The sequence below is a fragment of the Salmo trutta genome, chromosome 22 (assembly GCF_901001165.1).
Source record: "Salmo trutta chromosome 22, fSalTru1.1, whole genome shotgun sequence".
NCBI lineage: Eukaryota > Metazoa > Chordata > Actinopteri > Salmoniformes > Salmonidae > Salmo > Salmo trutta.
In genome coordinates, this window is record NC_042978.1 from 35,468,680 (window position 1) to 35,486,048 (window position 17,369).

At 44.0% G+C, this 17,369-nt stretch overlaps 2 protein-coding genes and 1 long non-coding RNA gene across 3 annotated transcripts in view; 1 reads left to right on the forward strand and 2 right to left on the reverse strand.

Annotated features, from left to right (window-relative positions):
• Positions 1 to 16: 16 nt before the first annotated feature.
• Positions 17 to 3,691, reverse strand: LOC115158643 (oocyte zinc finger protein XlCOF6). Its single transcript, XM_029707828.1, has 2 exons — positions 3,360 to 3,691; positions 17 to 2,972 (listed from the first exon to the last, which is right to left on the reverse strand). The coding sequence occupies exons 1-2, from the start codon at positions 3,583 to 3,585 to the stop codon at positions 925 to 927; spliced, it is 2,274 nt and encodes a 757-aa protein (XP_029563688.1). The 5' UTR covers positions 3,586 to 3,691; the 3' UTR covers positions 17 to 924.
• Positions 3,679 to 5,906, forward strand: LOC115158646 (uncharacterized). The gene is made up of 3 exons (XR_003868704.1): positions 3,679 to 4,126; positions 4,264 to 4,338; positions 5,727 to 5,906. It is a non-coding gene; the product is annotated as an uncharacterized LOC115158646 (long non-coding RNA).
• A 151-nt stretch (positions 5,907 to 6,057) lies between these two features.
• The window catches only part of LOC115158644 (solute carrier family 22 member 23), a 43,882-nt gene continuing 32,570 nt past the window's right edge, over positions 6,058 to 17,369 (reverse strand). The window contains exons 4-10 of the mRNA XM_029707829.1: positions 17,113 to 17,299; positions 16,497 to 16,624; positions 14,805 to 14,907; positions 12,091 to 12,317; positions 11,590 to 11,622; positions 9,832 to 9,955; positions 6,058 to 9,015 (exon numbers count right to left, since the gene is read on the reverse strand). Of these exons, the coding sequence (XP_029563689.1) occupies positions 8,577 to 9,015; positions 9,832 to 9,955; positions 11,590 to 11,622; positions 12,091 to 12,317; positions 14,805 to 14,907; positions 16,497 to 16,624; positions 17,113 to 17,299 (1,241 nt within the window). The 3' untranslated portion in view covers positions 6,058 to 8,576. The remainder of the gene's footprint in view (positions 9,016 to 9,831; positions 9,956 to 11,589; positions 11,623 to 12,090; positions 12,318 to 14,804; positions 14,908 to 16,496; positions 16,625 to 17,112; positions 17,300 to 17,369) is intronic.

Sequence of the window (17,369 nt, forward strand, 5' to 3'; positions counted from 1 at the left end):
AAGTTGGAAAATGATAGTCATTCAATTACAATTTTAATCAGACATATTTAGTAAACAGCAGGGGTGAAAGTAAGGTGGTTCGGTACGGCGTCCCAGCAAAATAAATAGTTTGGGTACGCCGTACCAGTTAAACATGAATCTATCACAATGATTAAAACAAAATGTCAAGAAAATGAGCAAATTGACTTAAACTGGTGGTATAGCCTATGCTCCAATATGCGATGTGGACAGATGAGACCACTGACATTTTGCCAAGGTAGAGAGGAGTGGCCGACAGACGCGTGCAGACAGCAGTGGACACATCAATGCTGGCCTAATGACAATCACCAAATGTCATTAGACTTTTTGGTGTTTTGTGTAACAGATGACTCTTTCCAGTCACCACTGTTTGGAGCAGTGCTCGACTTGGACTGAAATAGGTTCCGGTACGTTTGAGCTAATATTCTATAGAGGAACAGGAGCTAGAACATTTGAAGTACCAGTACTCAGTTCCGGTGAGGTCCTGCCCAAGTCAACCACTGGTTTGGAGGCTGGAAATATGTTGAGTGGATGAGCTTGGAGCCCTTTGAAGTGATTGTTTGACAATCAGAAACATCATGACTGGTTGTGTTTATACCACAATAATAGTTAATACATTTTAAAAGTTATGAAAAATCTTTACTAGGTCCACAGACATCCTTTTGAATTAATAGGAATTCTATATGTAATTGCATGATTAGGTCGATACATTTATTGGGTCTATAGGCAAAAGCACATGTAGGTCCCGTAGTGGGAAAAAATGAATGATACTTTCAGCGCTGGTAAACAGTCTTTATAAAACCAGTGAACTCTTCATATGTACAGTGTGTTCTCTGACAGGCACAACGGTGTGTTACAATGAGCCTATCCATCTTTTGATGGACACATTTTACACCTGACCGAGAACTACATGCTCTCCCTCTTGTGAATGTTATTCATGTGTGATTTCAGGGAACTCATCTGATTGAAGCATTTATCGCAATAGTTACAGCGAAACGGTTTCTCGCCAGTGTGAATTCTCTGATGGCGTTTAAGATCGCTTGTTGATAAAAAGCATTTACCACATGAAGGACACATGTATGGTTTCTCCCCAGAATGAGTCCTCATGTGACCATTCAGGTGTTCCTTTCTGCTAAAGCTTTTTCCACAAGTGTTACACAGGTACGGTTTCTCTCCAGTGTGAATTCTCTCGTGGAGTTTGAGTTGGCTTTCTTTTGGAAAAGCTTTTTCACACATTGTGCACTGCAGCATTGCCTTCTGTTTGTGACTCTTCATATGCTGCTTAAGGTTTCGCATCTGATGGAAGCTTTTGCCGCAATCGCTGCAGAGATACGCTGGAGGCTCCTCTCCTTCCTCTCCTGTCTCCCCTGTGTGTACCCTCATATGGCTTAGCAAATTGCCCTCGTAGTTGAAGCATTTGTTACATTCAACACACCTATATGGTTCCTCACCTGTGTGAATTCTCTCATGCTTTTTCAAATCGCTCGAATAGACAAAGCATTTCCCGCAGACATCACACCTGTATGGCTGCTCCCCTGTGTGGCTCCTCATGTGGTCTGTCAGTCTAGTATTGTGGAGGAAGCATTTGCCACATTCATGGCAGCAGTAGGGTTTCCGTGTTGTGTGTATCTTCATGTGCGTTTTCAGGCCTCCCTTAAGAGTGAAGCTTTTGTCGCATTCCTTGCAGCTGTATGGTTTCTCACCGGTGTGGATCCGCTGGTGCCGTTTTAAATCACAGTCTGATATAAAGCATTTCTCACATAGAAGGCACCGGAATAATCGCTCTCCTGTATGAGTGCGCATATGCCCTATCAAGTCCGATTTACGGCTGAAACTTTGACTGCAATCGCTGCACACGTATGGTGTCTCTCTATTGTGAGTTTTTAGGTGTTGTCTTAGACCTGCTTTAAATGTGAAACATTTTTCACACATAGGACACTGAAGTCGTTGCCCTGTGTGACTCCTCATATGCTCTTTCAGTGTTGCCTTCAGACTGTAGCTTTTTCCACACTCTTGGCAGCTGCATGGTTTCACTCCGGTGTGAATTAGCTGATGGCGTTTTAGAACCACAGCTGATATACAGGATTTCTCACACACAGGACATTTAAATAGGCTCTCCCCTCCTGTGTGGGATCTCATATGCTCTGTCAGGTGTCCCTGACGTGTGAAACCTTTGTCACACTCAAAACATTGATACGGTTTCTCTCCATTGTGAGTCTTCATATGCCTGACCAGAGCTCCCTTGCCTTTGAAGGACCTGGAACATTCTTTGCACTTATATGGTTTTTCATCTTTCTGATGAATTTTCCGGTGATTTCCTAAATGGCTTCTGCTAATGAAGCATTGACTGCACACAGAGCATTTGTATGGTGTCACTCCTGTGTGAGTGTTTATATGCCTGTCCAGGATTTCCTTGTGGTTGAATGATTTGCCACATTCAGTACAGCTGTATGGTTTCTCACCGATGTGAATAATTCTCTGATGTATTTTTAACTGGCCTGCCCTGGTGAAGCTCTTCCTGCACACAGTACACATGTGTAACCGCTTCTCTGTGTGAGCCCTCAACGGTGCTTTCAGCTCACTGGTTATCTTGGCCTCAGTGCAGACTTTAGAGTCTGGATGTAGACCTAGGTCAGAGAGGGGCTGAGAGTCAATGATTGGTTCTGATACTCCGTAGTCCTCTCCATCATCAGGTTCTGTTTTGATTCCGACAGTGGTGTTGGTGGGTAGAGGGTCCCTCTCACTGTCCTGATCACAGTCACTTTCCACATAGGGAGGAGGAAATATAAGCTGTGTGACCTCTGTGGTATCCTGACTGGCCTTGAGTTCCTCCTGTTGCTCTGTAATCAATGTGTGCTCTGTGTCCTCCTGCACCCGACTGGGGCTCCACTCCTGCTCACAGTGTGGTTGTTGTTGCTGCTTAGGTGGAATCTCTCGAGTTAGCTGCTGGGGGTCTGGGGAGAAGGATGGGAAATAAGGTTCTACACATTCGATAAATAACTCAAACACAATTCACATCAATTCAAGTTGGCTACCTTCACAATTATTTAGGCCTATGCGCCGCTTCTTAACCTGGGGAAATACAGTTTGTTTGAGCTAACATTCCACTCCTTGTCATGCCAAAAATGTTTGGCAATAACACAGAATACAAGGATTGGAATGTTAGCAACAACAAAAAAACTGGTTCTGACTCATTCTGGAGTGGCAAAGAGTGACATCATCGCTTTAAGACTGGCAGTCTACCGCCCTTCTGCTACTGCGACGAATGCAACTGTGGATGAATATGTGCATTAGCAGTCATCGGTATTGTTTTAATCGTATGCTGTTTACTAGTCACAAACCTGCTCCCAAATCCAGAAGAATCCTCCGTAGACGACCATTCTCCTGCTTTGAGCTGGATATCTCCTCCAAGTACTCTATTATCGTCTTTTCCACTATCCTAAATATATCAACTGCCGCTGATTTTAATCGGTCATGGTACTCGGTTTTATTTTCTCCAAATAGCTCAACAGCTGCCGTTGTTAACCGTTCGGTGATAAACAGATTCAACATCTGTATTTTGGACATTTTGAGGAAACATTAACGCTTTGACAACTTAAATTAAACCTAAAGATACTCGTCAACTTCTTACCACCTTAGCATTTTTCATGCCGAAGTTCCGAGCTTGCAAAGATTTCCGGCTTCGAAAATATGTTGACACTTTGAAGACCGAATGGCATTCAAGCAGAGGCGGGAACAATACACAGCTAGCCAATCATGTTTCTCATGATGTTCAGAATCACGTGCAAGTGCTTCTATCGATTGCTTACGCATTCCAGAAACCAGGAAGTGACTTCTGGTTTACGGGCGCACATGAGTTGGTTGAACAAATTCAAATGAATCGTCTCGTTTCGTCGTAGCTTCTTGTCTTCCTACAAACAGCTATTCAAAATGAACGTATCAGAATATGGAGCAGTAGGCAATGCCATTACAGTGCACGATTTCTCAGAGAAGATTCTGAAGCAAACGGTTCACTTTCACGTCATGAAACTTAATGGTTTTTCCCCCCTTTTGGTCGGCTCGAACCCTGGACTTGTCCAACTTGGCTGTTTCAATGGAAAGTACATTTGTGAGTAGCCTACTGTACAACAAATACACTGTTACAGAGAAGACTAGCTAACAGAGATTGGAAGCTAGCTAGCTTCACTGTGTAATGTTTCTAACTTTAACGTAGCTAGCTATTATATCAGGTGTGTGTGTATTCAGGATTTGATGCCGCTGTCTACCTTAGTCCTGGGGTCCCATCTGAAACCACCCAGAATTCCCTGGCGCAGAGATTGAGTAAGCACCCCTTTCTTCATCTTCCTGTCAATATCCTATCTCTCAGAAGATTGTCTGTATCCTCCACATACTGTGACGTAATTGTCCAGCTTCACGCTATCATAATGGTGCTTTGAAGACAACTGGGAATTTGGAGAAAAAAACATCAGGTCACAAAGTCAGAGCTCTAGAAAGACGGAGCTATATCGCTCCGCAAATACAGGACTAAAAAATATATATTTTTGTATTAACTGTTTTTATTCAGATTTTCCAGGTGGTGCTGCAACACCTCTACTTCCTGAGGCTATGGTCAGACCTCGTTTCTTTCTGAATTCGCAGTTGTCTTGAACTCACTGAAGTCGGAATCAGAGATTTCCAAGTTCCCAGTTGTTTGAACGCAGCATAAGACAGGCCACATATTTACACACACACACAAACTTATCCAAGATTCCACAACATTGTGCTTACAGTCAAATTTGTCTAACAATCAATTATACATCGATTTATTCTGAACAAAAAATAAACTCAACATGCAACAATTTTACTGAGTTACAGTTCATGTAAGGAAGTCAGTCAATTGAAATAAATAAATGAGGCCCTAATCTATGGATGGGAGGGCATAAGCCCACCCACTGAGGAGCCAGGCCCAGCCATCAGAATGAGTTTTTCCACACTAAAGGGTTTTAATACAGAAATAAATACTCCTCAGTTTTGTCAGCTGTCCAGGTGGCTAGTCTCGGACGATTTTGCAGGTGAAGAAGCTGGGTGTGGAGGTCCTGGGATGGCGTGGTTACGTGTGGTCTGTGGTTGTGATGCTGGTTAGATGTACTGCCAAATTCTCTAAAACAACATTGGTAGAGAAATTAACATTCAATTCTCTGTCAAGACTCTGGTGGACATTCCTGCAGTCAGCATGCCAATTGCATGAGACATCTGTGGCATTGTGTTGTGTGACAAAACTGCACATTTTAGAGTAGCTTTTTATTCTCCCCAGTAGAAGGTGCACCTGTGTAATGATCGTGCTGTTTAATCAGCTTCTTGATTAAATCCATCCACCTGACAGGTGTGGCATATCTTGGTAAAGGATAAATGCTCACTAACAGGGATGTAAACAAATTTGTACACAAAATTTGAGATAAATAAGCTTTTATGTGTATTGAACATTTGTGGGATCTTTAATTTCAGCTCATGAAACATGGGACAAACACTTTACATGTTGAGTTTATATTTTTCTTCACTATAGTTGCTATATGTTATTCAGAATCAGAACATTTACAGAAAGCTAGACACTTAAACCACTAACCAGTATGATTCTCTTTTGTTGGTGTCAGTTTACACGATTTGAAACATCACTAACCCAGCTGTCCTCGTCACTAATCCAGCTGTCCTCCTTATCCTTTGTTGTCCAGCTAAGAGGACTAAGAAACAGGTGTTTGTGAGCTACAATCTGCCCATGACCGACTCCAACCTGTCTCTGCTGGTGGAGAATAGGATAAAGAAGGAGATGGAAGTTCACGCTGATACATTTGAATCTTTTGCCCCATTTATATTGACTTTTTACCGAAATAATACAATGGAGAGAACAACATTACCTACCTGTCTAGACTGTTTGTTACTTGCTGTTTTAGCACTTGCTTGAGATCTAACCTGAGACTGTCTCTGTTTAGAGGCTGCAGGTGCACACAACATTTCCTGTGCCCACTGCCCACCCACAAACTGAGTCTACAGACATCACATGTATCACCTTGATAGTGTTCATTTATTGACAAACAATTAAGTTATTTATTATCAAAACAACATTTATGGTTTTAATATGTACAAGTGCATCATATAAAAAAAACATTTAGAAAATATTAGTGCTTGACAATCACTCATGGAATTTCATTTATTTTACCACAATATTTCATTGATAAACATTTACAAACTACCAAATAAACAATACAAGGTGTCCACCGTCAAAATATGTGCCATTTGCATCAAATATGGTTCATGGTAGAAATGTAGTGAGTATACTTGGCCTTATTAAGGTCATCTATGCATTGTGTGACAAATTGTCAAATGAAACGAATTGATGTGCCTAGTACATGAAATATGATAGTCCATACATCAGGGATCATTAACTAGATTCAGCAGCGGCTGATTTATTTTTCTTGACTGGATGGTCAGGGGGCCGGATCATACTTAAAAAGAATTTGTAGACTGAAAGAAGCCCAAATAGATATATTTGACGAAAACAAATCATTTCAAACCTTGTTTACATTTGTATATGGTCCCATATCTCTTATGTGTGGGAATACTTTGGAACAGACTTCTAAAATTAAAATCAGTTGGAGCTGATTTGCTGGTGTTTCTGCAGTCTTTTCAGAAAACTTGGGGGGCCAAATAAAATCACCTGAGGCCGCCAATGTAAGGTGTGTATTAATAATTTGCATGTTAGAGTAGAGTTTGTATACAAACATACTCTGTAAGTCATAACTGTTCTAACTAGATCACACTATTGTACTAGCCTAATAAACTAGACACTAACCATTTCAAAACCCTGATAGACATTGTGCTTCGTGGCATGGCCAGCCATTATTTAACCGTGCTAAAGAGACAGCTTGAAACAAGTCCTAAAAACAGCAATATACTACTAACATTATTTACCACCGTGTTGAGAACAGGGACAGGAAAGGTCAGAATTAGCAAAATTAAAGAGGTATTTCAAGCAACAAGAATGCCCTTGGCAACATGACAAAAATAAATACTGAATTACTGAACGATTCTTTCAAAGTCGCCTGTCCAGTTGTAAAATTATTATTATTATTTTGTATTTTTTTTAAACAAAAGAACCATCATGATAAAGCCATTCAGAAACATGTTTCATAGTGGAGACAGGCTCAATCTCAAATTGTACCCTATTCTCTATGTAGTGCACTACTTTTGACGAAGTAGTGTACTATGTAGTGAATAGGGTGCTATTTGGGACATATTATGCACATACTAGTAACTAACTAGTATTGTCCACTCAACACCATAGAATACAGAAATAAAAACACCATAAAAAGGTCAAGTTCAAATCCTTTTCCATCACAGTTTTTAGGTTTCCGGCTGTCACTCACATAGCATTGTGTTGACAACCATCATTCACCAACATTAAATGGGGGAAGCAATACTCCGTTTTCTAAAGTCATTGATTCCACTGCTACTAAGGATAAAGTGCCAACTTGGACTTTTGACAGGGGGGTGGGAGGCACAAGTAGGCTACAGTATATAGGCCTACCCTTTTATTCAATTTAGAGCGCAGCAGTTTCACCTAAAACAAGTTGGCTGACAAATATTTTATTACATTTGATTTAACTTTGAATTTTAGTGCAAAAAAATAAGCAGAGGGAAATGAAATGCATAGAGCACACATCACTGTTGAAAGCCATGATGTTTCAAATGAAATATAGAATACAGTGTCTGCTCTGCTGCTCTATACATTTGTCTCTATGTGGTTTGAGTACACTACTCTGCTGATAACTTACAGACACCATGACATCCCTCCTCAGCATGGAACCATTCTGAAACCATGGTACTCATTCTACACACTGCCAACCCTTGGCAACAACTACCCTATGGGCACTGATACATGTAAGTCATTGTAATGAGATTCAGTTAATTGCAAAGACATACTTTTCCATATTTTGTTCCAAGATCCTGTTCTACTGCAGGCCCTCAGTCTTACTAAATCATATCGAGTGTCCAAAATAGTACCCTATTCCCTATAGATAGGCCTCGGGTCATGAGTAGTGCACTATGCAGGCCCTGGTCAAAAACAGTACACTATATAGGGAATATGGTGACATTTAGGACGCAGAGAATCACTACTCTACAGGCTAACCCATCACCATATTACATTACCACCCATTTAAATCCAACCATTGATGCCCTTCTGGGGCATCTGAATAGTAATATTTTTTTGGGGTCCAAATCTTGGATGCCCATGATTGGGGAAGCTCGATTTCCCCCTTTCGCACTCACACAACGTGGAGAGATCGCATTATGAGTCTAATGAGAGGATTCATTTGTCCATTAAACCCACCAGAATGGGAATGTTTTTAAAGTTTTAAAATGAAAGAGTTCCTCATGGAAGAATCTGACAAGCAGAATTATTCCATGTTCTCCTGACTGAATGATCACATCAGACCAGGCCAGTCATGACAGTGACCAGGAGTGGGACAGTCCCTGCCATCCCCGCAGCACAGTGTCGTCCTATCCTCTGTGTGTGTCTGCTGCTACGACGACCCTCCCACCCCATTTGACACCATAATATTACCGATCACCTCCCCTCTGGTAGCATATGACGTCGGTACTGCTGCAAGAGCAGTAGCCGCTGCTGTTGTGGCGCCCCCGGTGGCCGTAAGATGCCGCGGCGTGTCGTGGACCCGGGAGTATAAGTCCCTATCCCCAGGCTTGGTGAGAAGGAGGTGCTGCTCTCCAGGCCGGTGGGTGAGGAGGGGCTGGCGAGTGTAGCTCTCCCCGTCCGCGAGGCTCTCTGGCAGGGGCTGGTTGCGCGGCTCGGGCAGCAGTAGCAGACAGATGATGCACAGCAGGGTGCAGGCAGCGAAGATCATGTGATGCAGGAAGTAGCCCTTCTGGTTGTGGAGCTCCATGATGGGGGCCGTCAGCATGCCGAAGCCAGCACTGGCCAGGACCAGGCCCAGACCACCACCCCTGGGGGAGGAAGGGAGACAGGGGAGAGTCAGTTTGACACTTAATTTCCTGCAATTCTACCCAGTTTGCTATAGAGGGGAGGTAAACGTTTGCCGTTTTTGATATGATCACTGATGAGCAATGGGCCTACCCTGGTCAGTAATTCCACTATGCTTACTACAAGTTTAGATAGCAGACCGCTAGACTACTACCAATCCCAAAACAATTATTGCTGACGAGCTAATTGAGTAACTGCTGATGCACAACCAATTTTCAAAATTGCGCCTTGCGTATTTTATTATTCTAACTCTCAACAAAAGTTGAGACCCCGACAGAGTCCCCCCCCCCCCCAAAACAAAATCCATATATTTGTTGTTCTTGTCAAATTGGTCCGTGGGCCGCCAGTTGCCCATCCCTGATCTACATTCTAGAACAGCAGTCTCTGTCAAATTGCATTTATATGACACATACAGACTACACCACAAGATGGCGCTAGTAGGCCACTCTAACACAAACCTAAAACTTGGTGAGTAGCAGTGGAGGCTGCTGAGGGGAGAACGGCTCATAATGGCTGGAAGGAGCGAATGGAATGGTGTCCATGTGGTTGATGTTATGTTGTTGATACCTTTCCACATGTTCCGCTCCAGCCATTACCACAAGCCCATCCTCCCCAATTAAGGTGCCACCAACCACCTGTAGTGTGTAGTTATAGGAATCAAATAACTGTAGGTGTGTGTGGGTGCGGTCAGACCATACATAGGTGTGTGTGGGTGCGGTCAGACCATACATAGGTGTGTGTCTGGGTGCGGTCAGACCATACATAGGTGTGTGTGTTACCTGATGACGGTGGGAGTGATCTCAGCGCAGAAGAAGATGCTGAGGGTGCTGACGGCATGAGAGGAGAACATTCCAATGATGGAGAATGCCACAGAGAACTTCCTGTTTAGCGTGTCCCTCAGAACTAACCATACAAGAGGAGGAGGCACGCGAGAGGTGAGACACATACATCATACGTATAAACATTTCACTTAATAAAAACCGAACACAGTGGTGTACTGAGTAGCCATTCATTTTATTTAATGACTGTTTTGTATATTCTACAACACAAAATCAACAGATGGAGCCTGAGGCTGGCCTGTAGAGCACCTGACCGGCATACGCTCTTAGAAAAAGGTTCCAAAAACAGTTATTTGGCTGTCCCAAGGTTATACCTGAAACCTAAAGGGTTATACATAGAACCTAAAGGGTTTAACCTGGAACCTAAAGGGTTTAACCTGGAACCTAAAGGGTTATACCTGGAACCTAAAGGGTTATACCTGGAACCTAAAGGGTTATACATAGAACCTAAAGGGTTATACCTGGAACCTAAAAGGTTATACCTGGAACCTAAAGGGTTATACCTGGAACCTAAAGGGTTATACCTGAAACCTAAAGGGTTATACCTGGAACCTAAAGGGTTATATCTAGAACCTAAAGGGTTATACCTAGAACCTAAAGGGTTATGCCTGAAACCTAAAGGGTTATACCTGAAACCTAAAGGGTTATACCTGGAACCTAAAGGGTTATACCTGGAACCTAAAGGGTTATACCTGAAACCTAAAGGGTTATACCTGGAACCTAAAGGGTTATACCTGGAACCTAAAGGGTTATACCTGGAACCTAAAGGGTTATACCTGAAACCTAAAGGGTTATACCTGGAACCTAAAGGGTTATACCTGGAACCTAAAGGGTTATACCTGGAACCTAAAGGGTTATACCTGGAACCTAAAGGGTTATACCTGGAACCTAAACGGTTATACCTGGAACCTAAAGGGTTATACCTGGAACCTAAAGGGTTATACCTGAAACCTAAAGGGTTATACCTGGAACCTAAAGGGTTATATCTAGAACCTAAAGGGTTATACCTAGAACCTAAAGGGTTATACCTGAAACCTAAAGGGTTATACCTGGAACCTAAAGGGTTATACCTGAAACCTAAAGGGTTATACCTGGAACCTAAAGGGTTATACCTGGAACCTAAAGGGTTATACCTGGAACCTAAAGGGTTTAACCTGGAACCTAAAGGGTTATACCTGAAACCTAAAGGGTTTAACCTGGAACCTAAAGGGTTATACCTGAAACCTAAAGGGTTTAACCTGGAACCTAAAGGGTTTAACCTGGAACCTAAAGGGTTATACCTGAAACCTAAAGTGTTTAACCTGGAACCTAAAGGGTTATACCTGAAACCTAAAGGGTTATACCTGAAACCTAAAGGGTTTAACCTGGAACCTAAAGGGTTATACCTGGAACCTAAAGGGTTATACCTGGAACCTAAAGGGTTATACCTGGAACCTAAAGGGTTTAACCTGGAACCTAAAGGGTTATACCTGGAACCTAAAGGGTTATACCTGAAACCTAAAGGGTTTAACCTGGAACCTAAAAGGTTATACCTGGAACCTAAAGGGTTATACCTGAAACCTAAAAGGTTATACCTGGAACCTAAAGGGTTATACCTGAAACCTAAAGGGTTTAACCTGGAACCTAAAGGGTTATACCTGGAACCAATGAGTGCATTCTTCCAATCGGTCTGAGTATGATTTTAAAGTCAAACTGTACCTGTGTCATGGCGAAGGCTGTACTTGCCAATCACTATATTCAAACAAAGTCCAGGGTGGGGGGAAGAAAAATAGAGAAAATTAGCATGAGCATAGCCATTAGAAGAGCTCATTATTTGTCTGACAGATACTGTTGATCTGATATAATGACTGAAGAACAGAGGTAATGATGCAGAAAGTGACATTCTCCTAGTAGTCTTCTCTGAAGCACTGTAAGTCCATTATTTGAGTATGGCATTTGTCTATGACAGATTCAAATTATAATGGGATGTTATTGCTTTGTTTTTTCCCATGTAAAGAAGCTATTTGTGAATGAAGGATTATGAGGGGGATGCCAGCATTGGTCACTTGTTAAAACATCTGACAAAACATGGGCTTTCATAAACTGAAGGTTGACCTAAATGTTTATTTCATAGAGATAAGATGTGTGTATATATATATATATATGTGTTTCATTTGTGTGTGTATGAATAACACGTGTGTGTGTGTGTCTCCAACTCACAGTTGAGCAGACCCAGCTGCAGCAGTGACGCCAGGGCGGTGATGATCATGAAGGTGAGCAGTCCGCCCCGACGACCCATGAATGCCACGGCCGGGCACAGCGCCAGGCACGTCGCTACGGCGATGCCAGCCATAGTGTAGTAGTCAGCGTGAAACATGGCCGACACAGGAGCCTCCGGGTCCATCATACTGCGGGCAAAACAGTGGTGGATACCGTACCCAGTCAACCTGAGGAGAGAGAGACATGTAGCATAGGTTGGACTCTCTGGCGGAAGGGTATTCTCTCCTGGTCTAATGGTTAAGACATTGCCCACTGGGCAAAGACGTCAATTCAATATCTATTTCACGTTGGTTGGAACAACGTTGATTTAACCAGTGTGTGGTTTCCCAAGCGGGAGAGCAGATCCCACCAATTACACACACACACACACACACACACACACTCATCATTACTAAGAGCAAGGCAGTGATGGATACCAAATGCCACCAATACTGAGGGTATAGGGAGATATTATACACAATCTTGTATAACTAACCTTGTGGGGACACACAATTCAGTCCCATTCAAAATCATATTTTCCTTAAACCTTACCCTAATCCCAAAACCTAACCCTAACCCTAGCTTAAACCTAATTCTAACCCTAACAGTGCTGACCCCATTTAGTCGACTGGTTGATTGTTTGATCAGTAATTTTTTTTCCGACCAGTGGTACATTTATTATTTTTTGTTACCCCTTTTTCTCCCCAATTTCGTGGTATCCAATTGGTAGTTACAGTCTTGTCCCATCGCTGCAACTCCCGTACGGACTCGGGAGAGGCGAAGGTAGAGAGCCGAATGTCTTCCGAAACACAACCCAGCCGCACTGCTTCTTGATACAATGCCCGCTTAACCCGGAAGCCAGCCGCACCAATGTGTCGGAGGAAACACCATACAAACACCTACACCTGGCAGCCGTGGAGTCTCGCGATGGAACAAGAACATCCCTGCCGGTCAAACCCTCCCCGGGCTGCAATGATTTTATTTTTGTCTTTATGTAGGCTACTTTTACATATTGGCAATGGAAGTTAATTTTAGATTTGTATCATTTATTTACATATAATGTTGATTAACCACATGACATTTACTTTGAGATATGAAGACTTTATTATAAATTAAATGAAACTGTTCCACAAAAATGTGCATCTGAAAATCATAACTTGGCACGCTAAATGGATAAGTTTGCCGACCGCTGGTGTAGCCTATACCGGCAACTTCAGGAGGGTAACACAGAATCTGTGAAGGCCAGCAGCAGTGGGAGGAGGAGGGTTGGGAACAGCTTGTTTCTTCTGGTTAGGCTACATTGATCTCTGGCTCCCTCTTTAGTAATTTGTGTATCTTCAATTTTCATCGCAGTGCACAAAGCATCAGACAAGCTCAGTAGCCTACATATAGTTGATTTGATTTAAACATAGGGTATGTCTATATATGGAAAAATACTAATTTTAAGATGTCGACCAATCAAAAGAGAACAGACAACTCTCGGTCGACCAAGATTTGTTTTAGTCGGGGACAACCCTAACACTAATTCTAACCTTAACCCCTAGAAATAGCATTTGACCTTATGGGGACTGTCAAAATGTCCCAAGTTGGTCAAATGATTGTTTGTTTTCTATTCTAAGTCCCCACAAGTATAGTTAAACACACACACACACACACACACACACACACACACACACACACACACACACACACACACACACACACACACACACACACACACACACACACACACGTCATAGCCACAAACTATACTGGCACACAGCCTTATCATAGCCACAAACTATACCGGCACACAGCCTTGTCATAGCCACAAACTATACCGGCACACAGCCTTATCATAGCCACAAACTATACCGGCACACAGCCTTGTCATAGCCACAAACTATACCGGCACACAGCCTTGTCATAGCCACAAACTATACCGGCACACAGCCTTGTCATAGCCACAAACTATACCGGCACACAGCCTTGTCATAGCCACAAACTATACCAGCACACAGCCTTGTCATAGCCACAAACTATACCGGTACACAGCCTTGTCATAGCCACAAACTATACCGGCACACAGCCTTGTCATAGCCACAAACTATACCGGTACACAGCCTTGTCATAGCCACAAACTATACCGGCACACAGCCTTGTCGTAGCCACAAACTATACCGGCACACAGCGTTGTCATAGCCACAAACTATACCGGCACACAGCCTTGTCATAGCCACAAACTATACCGGCACACAGCCTTGTCATAGCCACAAACTATACCTGCACACAGCCTTGTCATAGCCACAAACTATACCGGCACACAGCCTTGTCATAGCCACAAACTATACCAGCACACAGCCTTGTCATAGCCACAAACTATACCGGCACACAGCCTTGTCATAGCCACAAACTATACCAGCACACAGCCTTGTCATAGCCACAAACTATACCGGCACACAGCCTTGTCATGGCCACAAACTATACCGGCACACAGCCTTGTCATAGCCACAAACTACCGGAACACAGCCTTGTCATAGTCACAAACTATACCAGCACACAGCCTTGTCATAGCCACAATGTACCGTTTCTCAATGGGAAACCTAACTCATATGAAATTCATGCTCTGTTTGGCACATTACCCACTGCCTTCGATACAATTACACACAGATGCGCACACACACAGACAGACTTACGAGTTGACACAGAGCACGACAATGTTCTTCCACAGGTTTCTAGTGCTGGTCATCTTGACGATGCAGGTCCTCTTTGGCTTCTTATGCAGCTCATGCTCCAGCTCTGATAGTGAGATAGAACACTGTGAGACCTTTACACTGGCAAGGAAACAACACACACGCACGCACGCACGCACCACATACATGGAGCCAGCATCCACACCACACAGATTATACAGCAATGGTCTTCTGTGGGTTGATGTGTGTGTATGAGATCTGAAATAAAACACTTTATTTTATTGATCCAGCTGTATTAATCTGCTCCCTGCGTTAAACTCATTTCTCATGGAGAGTGTATGTGTCTGCCATCAAGCCTTGCAGATATATTTCATCATATGAAACTAAAGCCCTGCAGTTGCACATATAAAAATGAACGAGTGTGTGTGTGTTTGACACTGTGTCTGACTGACTGAATCCATAGCATACACATTTCATCACTGAAATCAGAGACCTGCAGTTACATGTTGTTTATAACAACAATATGATCAGTGTAAATGCAATAGACAATGGTGTGTTGTTGAGTCTACGTGAGACATCCCATATGTATATACTGCATGATCAGCTGCAAACCAGGGATCTGTGTAGTGGCCATGGACAGAACACAGTTATTTTTTGACATGCAGTGTCTTTTCCCTCTCTGTCTCTCCCTTTTCTCTCTGTCTCTACCTCTCCCCTCCCTGTCTCTCCATCTCTCCTTTTACTCTCTGTCTCTACCTCTCCCCTCCCTGTCTCTCCATCTGTCCTTTTACTCTCTGTCTCTACCTCTCCCCTCCCTGTCTCTCCACCTGTCCTTTTACTCTCTGTCTCTACCTCTCCCCTCCCTGTCTCTCATCTCTCCTTTTACTCTCTGTCTCTACCTCTCCCCTCCCTGTCTCTCATCTCTCCTTTTACTCTCTCTCTACCTCTCCCCTCCCTGTCTCTCCATCTCTCCTTTTACTCTCTGTCTCTACCTCCCCCCTCCCTGTCTCTCCATCTCTCCTTTTACTCTCTGTCTCTACCTCTCCCCTCCCTGTCTCTCCATCTCTCCTTTTACTCTCTGTCTCTACCTCTCCCCTCCCTGTCTCTCCATCTCTCCTTTTACTCTCTGTCTCTACCTCTCCCCTCCCTGTCTCTCCATCTCTCCTTTTACTCTCTGTCTCTACCTCTCCCCTCCCTGTCTCTCCATCTCTCCTTTTACTCTCTGTCTCTACCTCTCCCCTCCCTGTCTCTCCATCTCTCCTTTTACTCTCTGTCTCTACCTCTCCCCTCCCTGTCTCTCCATCTCTCCTTTTACTCTCTGTCTCTACCTCTCCCCTCCCTGTCTCTCCACCTGTCCTTTTACTCTCTGTCTCTACCTCTCCCCTCCCTGTCTCTCCATCTCTCCTTTTACTCTCTGTCTCTACCTCTCCCCTCCCTGTCTCTCATCTCTCCTTTTACTCTCTGTCTCTACCTCTCCCCTCCCTGTCTCTCCATCTCTCCTTTTACTCTCTGTCTCTACCTCTCCCCTCCCTGTCTCTCCATCTCTCCTTTTACTCTCTGTCTCTACCTCTCCCCTCCCTGTCTCTCCATCTCTCCTTTTACTCTCTGTCTCTACCTCTCCCCTCCCTGTCTCTCCATCTGTCCTTTTACTCTCTGTCTCTACCTCTCCCCTCCCTGTCTCTCCATCTCCTTCACCTGTTAGAACGCCACTGGGCTCGGTTGTCATGTCGACCTGGTTCTTCCTGGCGATGCAGAGCATCATGGCTTTAGAACGGCGGTAGTGCTGGGTGGCCAGGAGCCAACGCAGGGACTCAGGGAAGATCCTACAGAGAGAAAGGGGAGGGGGGGTCAGAGAGCCAGAGAGAGGGAGGGTAGGGGAGATGGGAGGGGAGGGGAGTAGGGAGAGAAAGACAATAAGTTGTGAGGGAATGAGTAGAGGAGAGAGAGAGAAAGAAAGGAAGGAAGGGAGAGAGAAGTAAACACGACAAAGAGAGAGAGAATGACGGAAGGGAAGTGAGAGAAAGAGAGTATTGTCTGAAGATCTGAACAGAGCATGCAGTGTGGAATGTACTGTACAAGCCGAAGCCTGGTCCTGATGACCAGGTCTTTAACCTCTAACCCCACAGCATGGCGGACTCCCTCAGTGGGCTGAGGTACTTCATCAGTGGGAGGGGCCACTCTCTAAGTGGGTGTGGCTATCCCCTCAGTGGGTGGGACTACATGGTCATTCAAATTTTCAACCTCTAACTCTAGGATGAATGTCTCAACAGAATAGTGGTGACATGGAAGACATTTGGGCGTATCTCCTTACCAGATGTAGGGCAGCATGAGGACAAAGGGGCAGATGATGATAATCTGCAGGACCTGCCAATCATCCCGGGCGGGCCAACCCCGACACAGAGCCGCCACCCCGGGCATCACCAGCTGCCCGCCCACCATGAGGAAACTGGCCACCATGGTCATGGAGAACCGCCAGCCTGGCAGGCACAACTCAATCCCTGTAAAGAGGAAGAGTGGGGGGGAGAAAGCCGGAGAGGATAGGGGAGCGAGAAGGGGGAGGGAGGTAGG

What these genes read in the sequence shown, in the direction of transcription:
- LOC115158643 (XM_029707828.1), bottom strand. Translation starts at nt 3,585, where the DNA reads ATGTCCAAAATACAGATGTTGAATCTGTTTATCACCGAACGGTTAACA. An exon ending in TCTTCTGGATTTGGGAGCAG is followed by an intron (nt 2,973 to 3,359) that starts GTTTGTGACTAG and finishes CCTTCTCCCCAG; the next exon opens with ACCCCCAGCAGCTAACTCGA.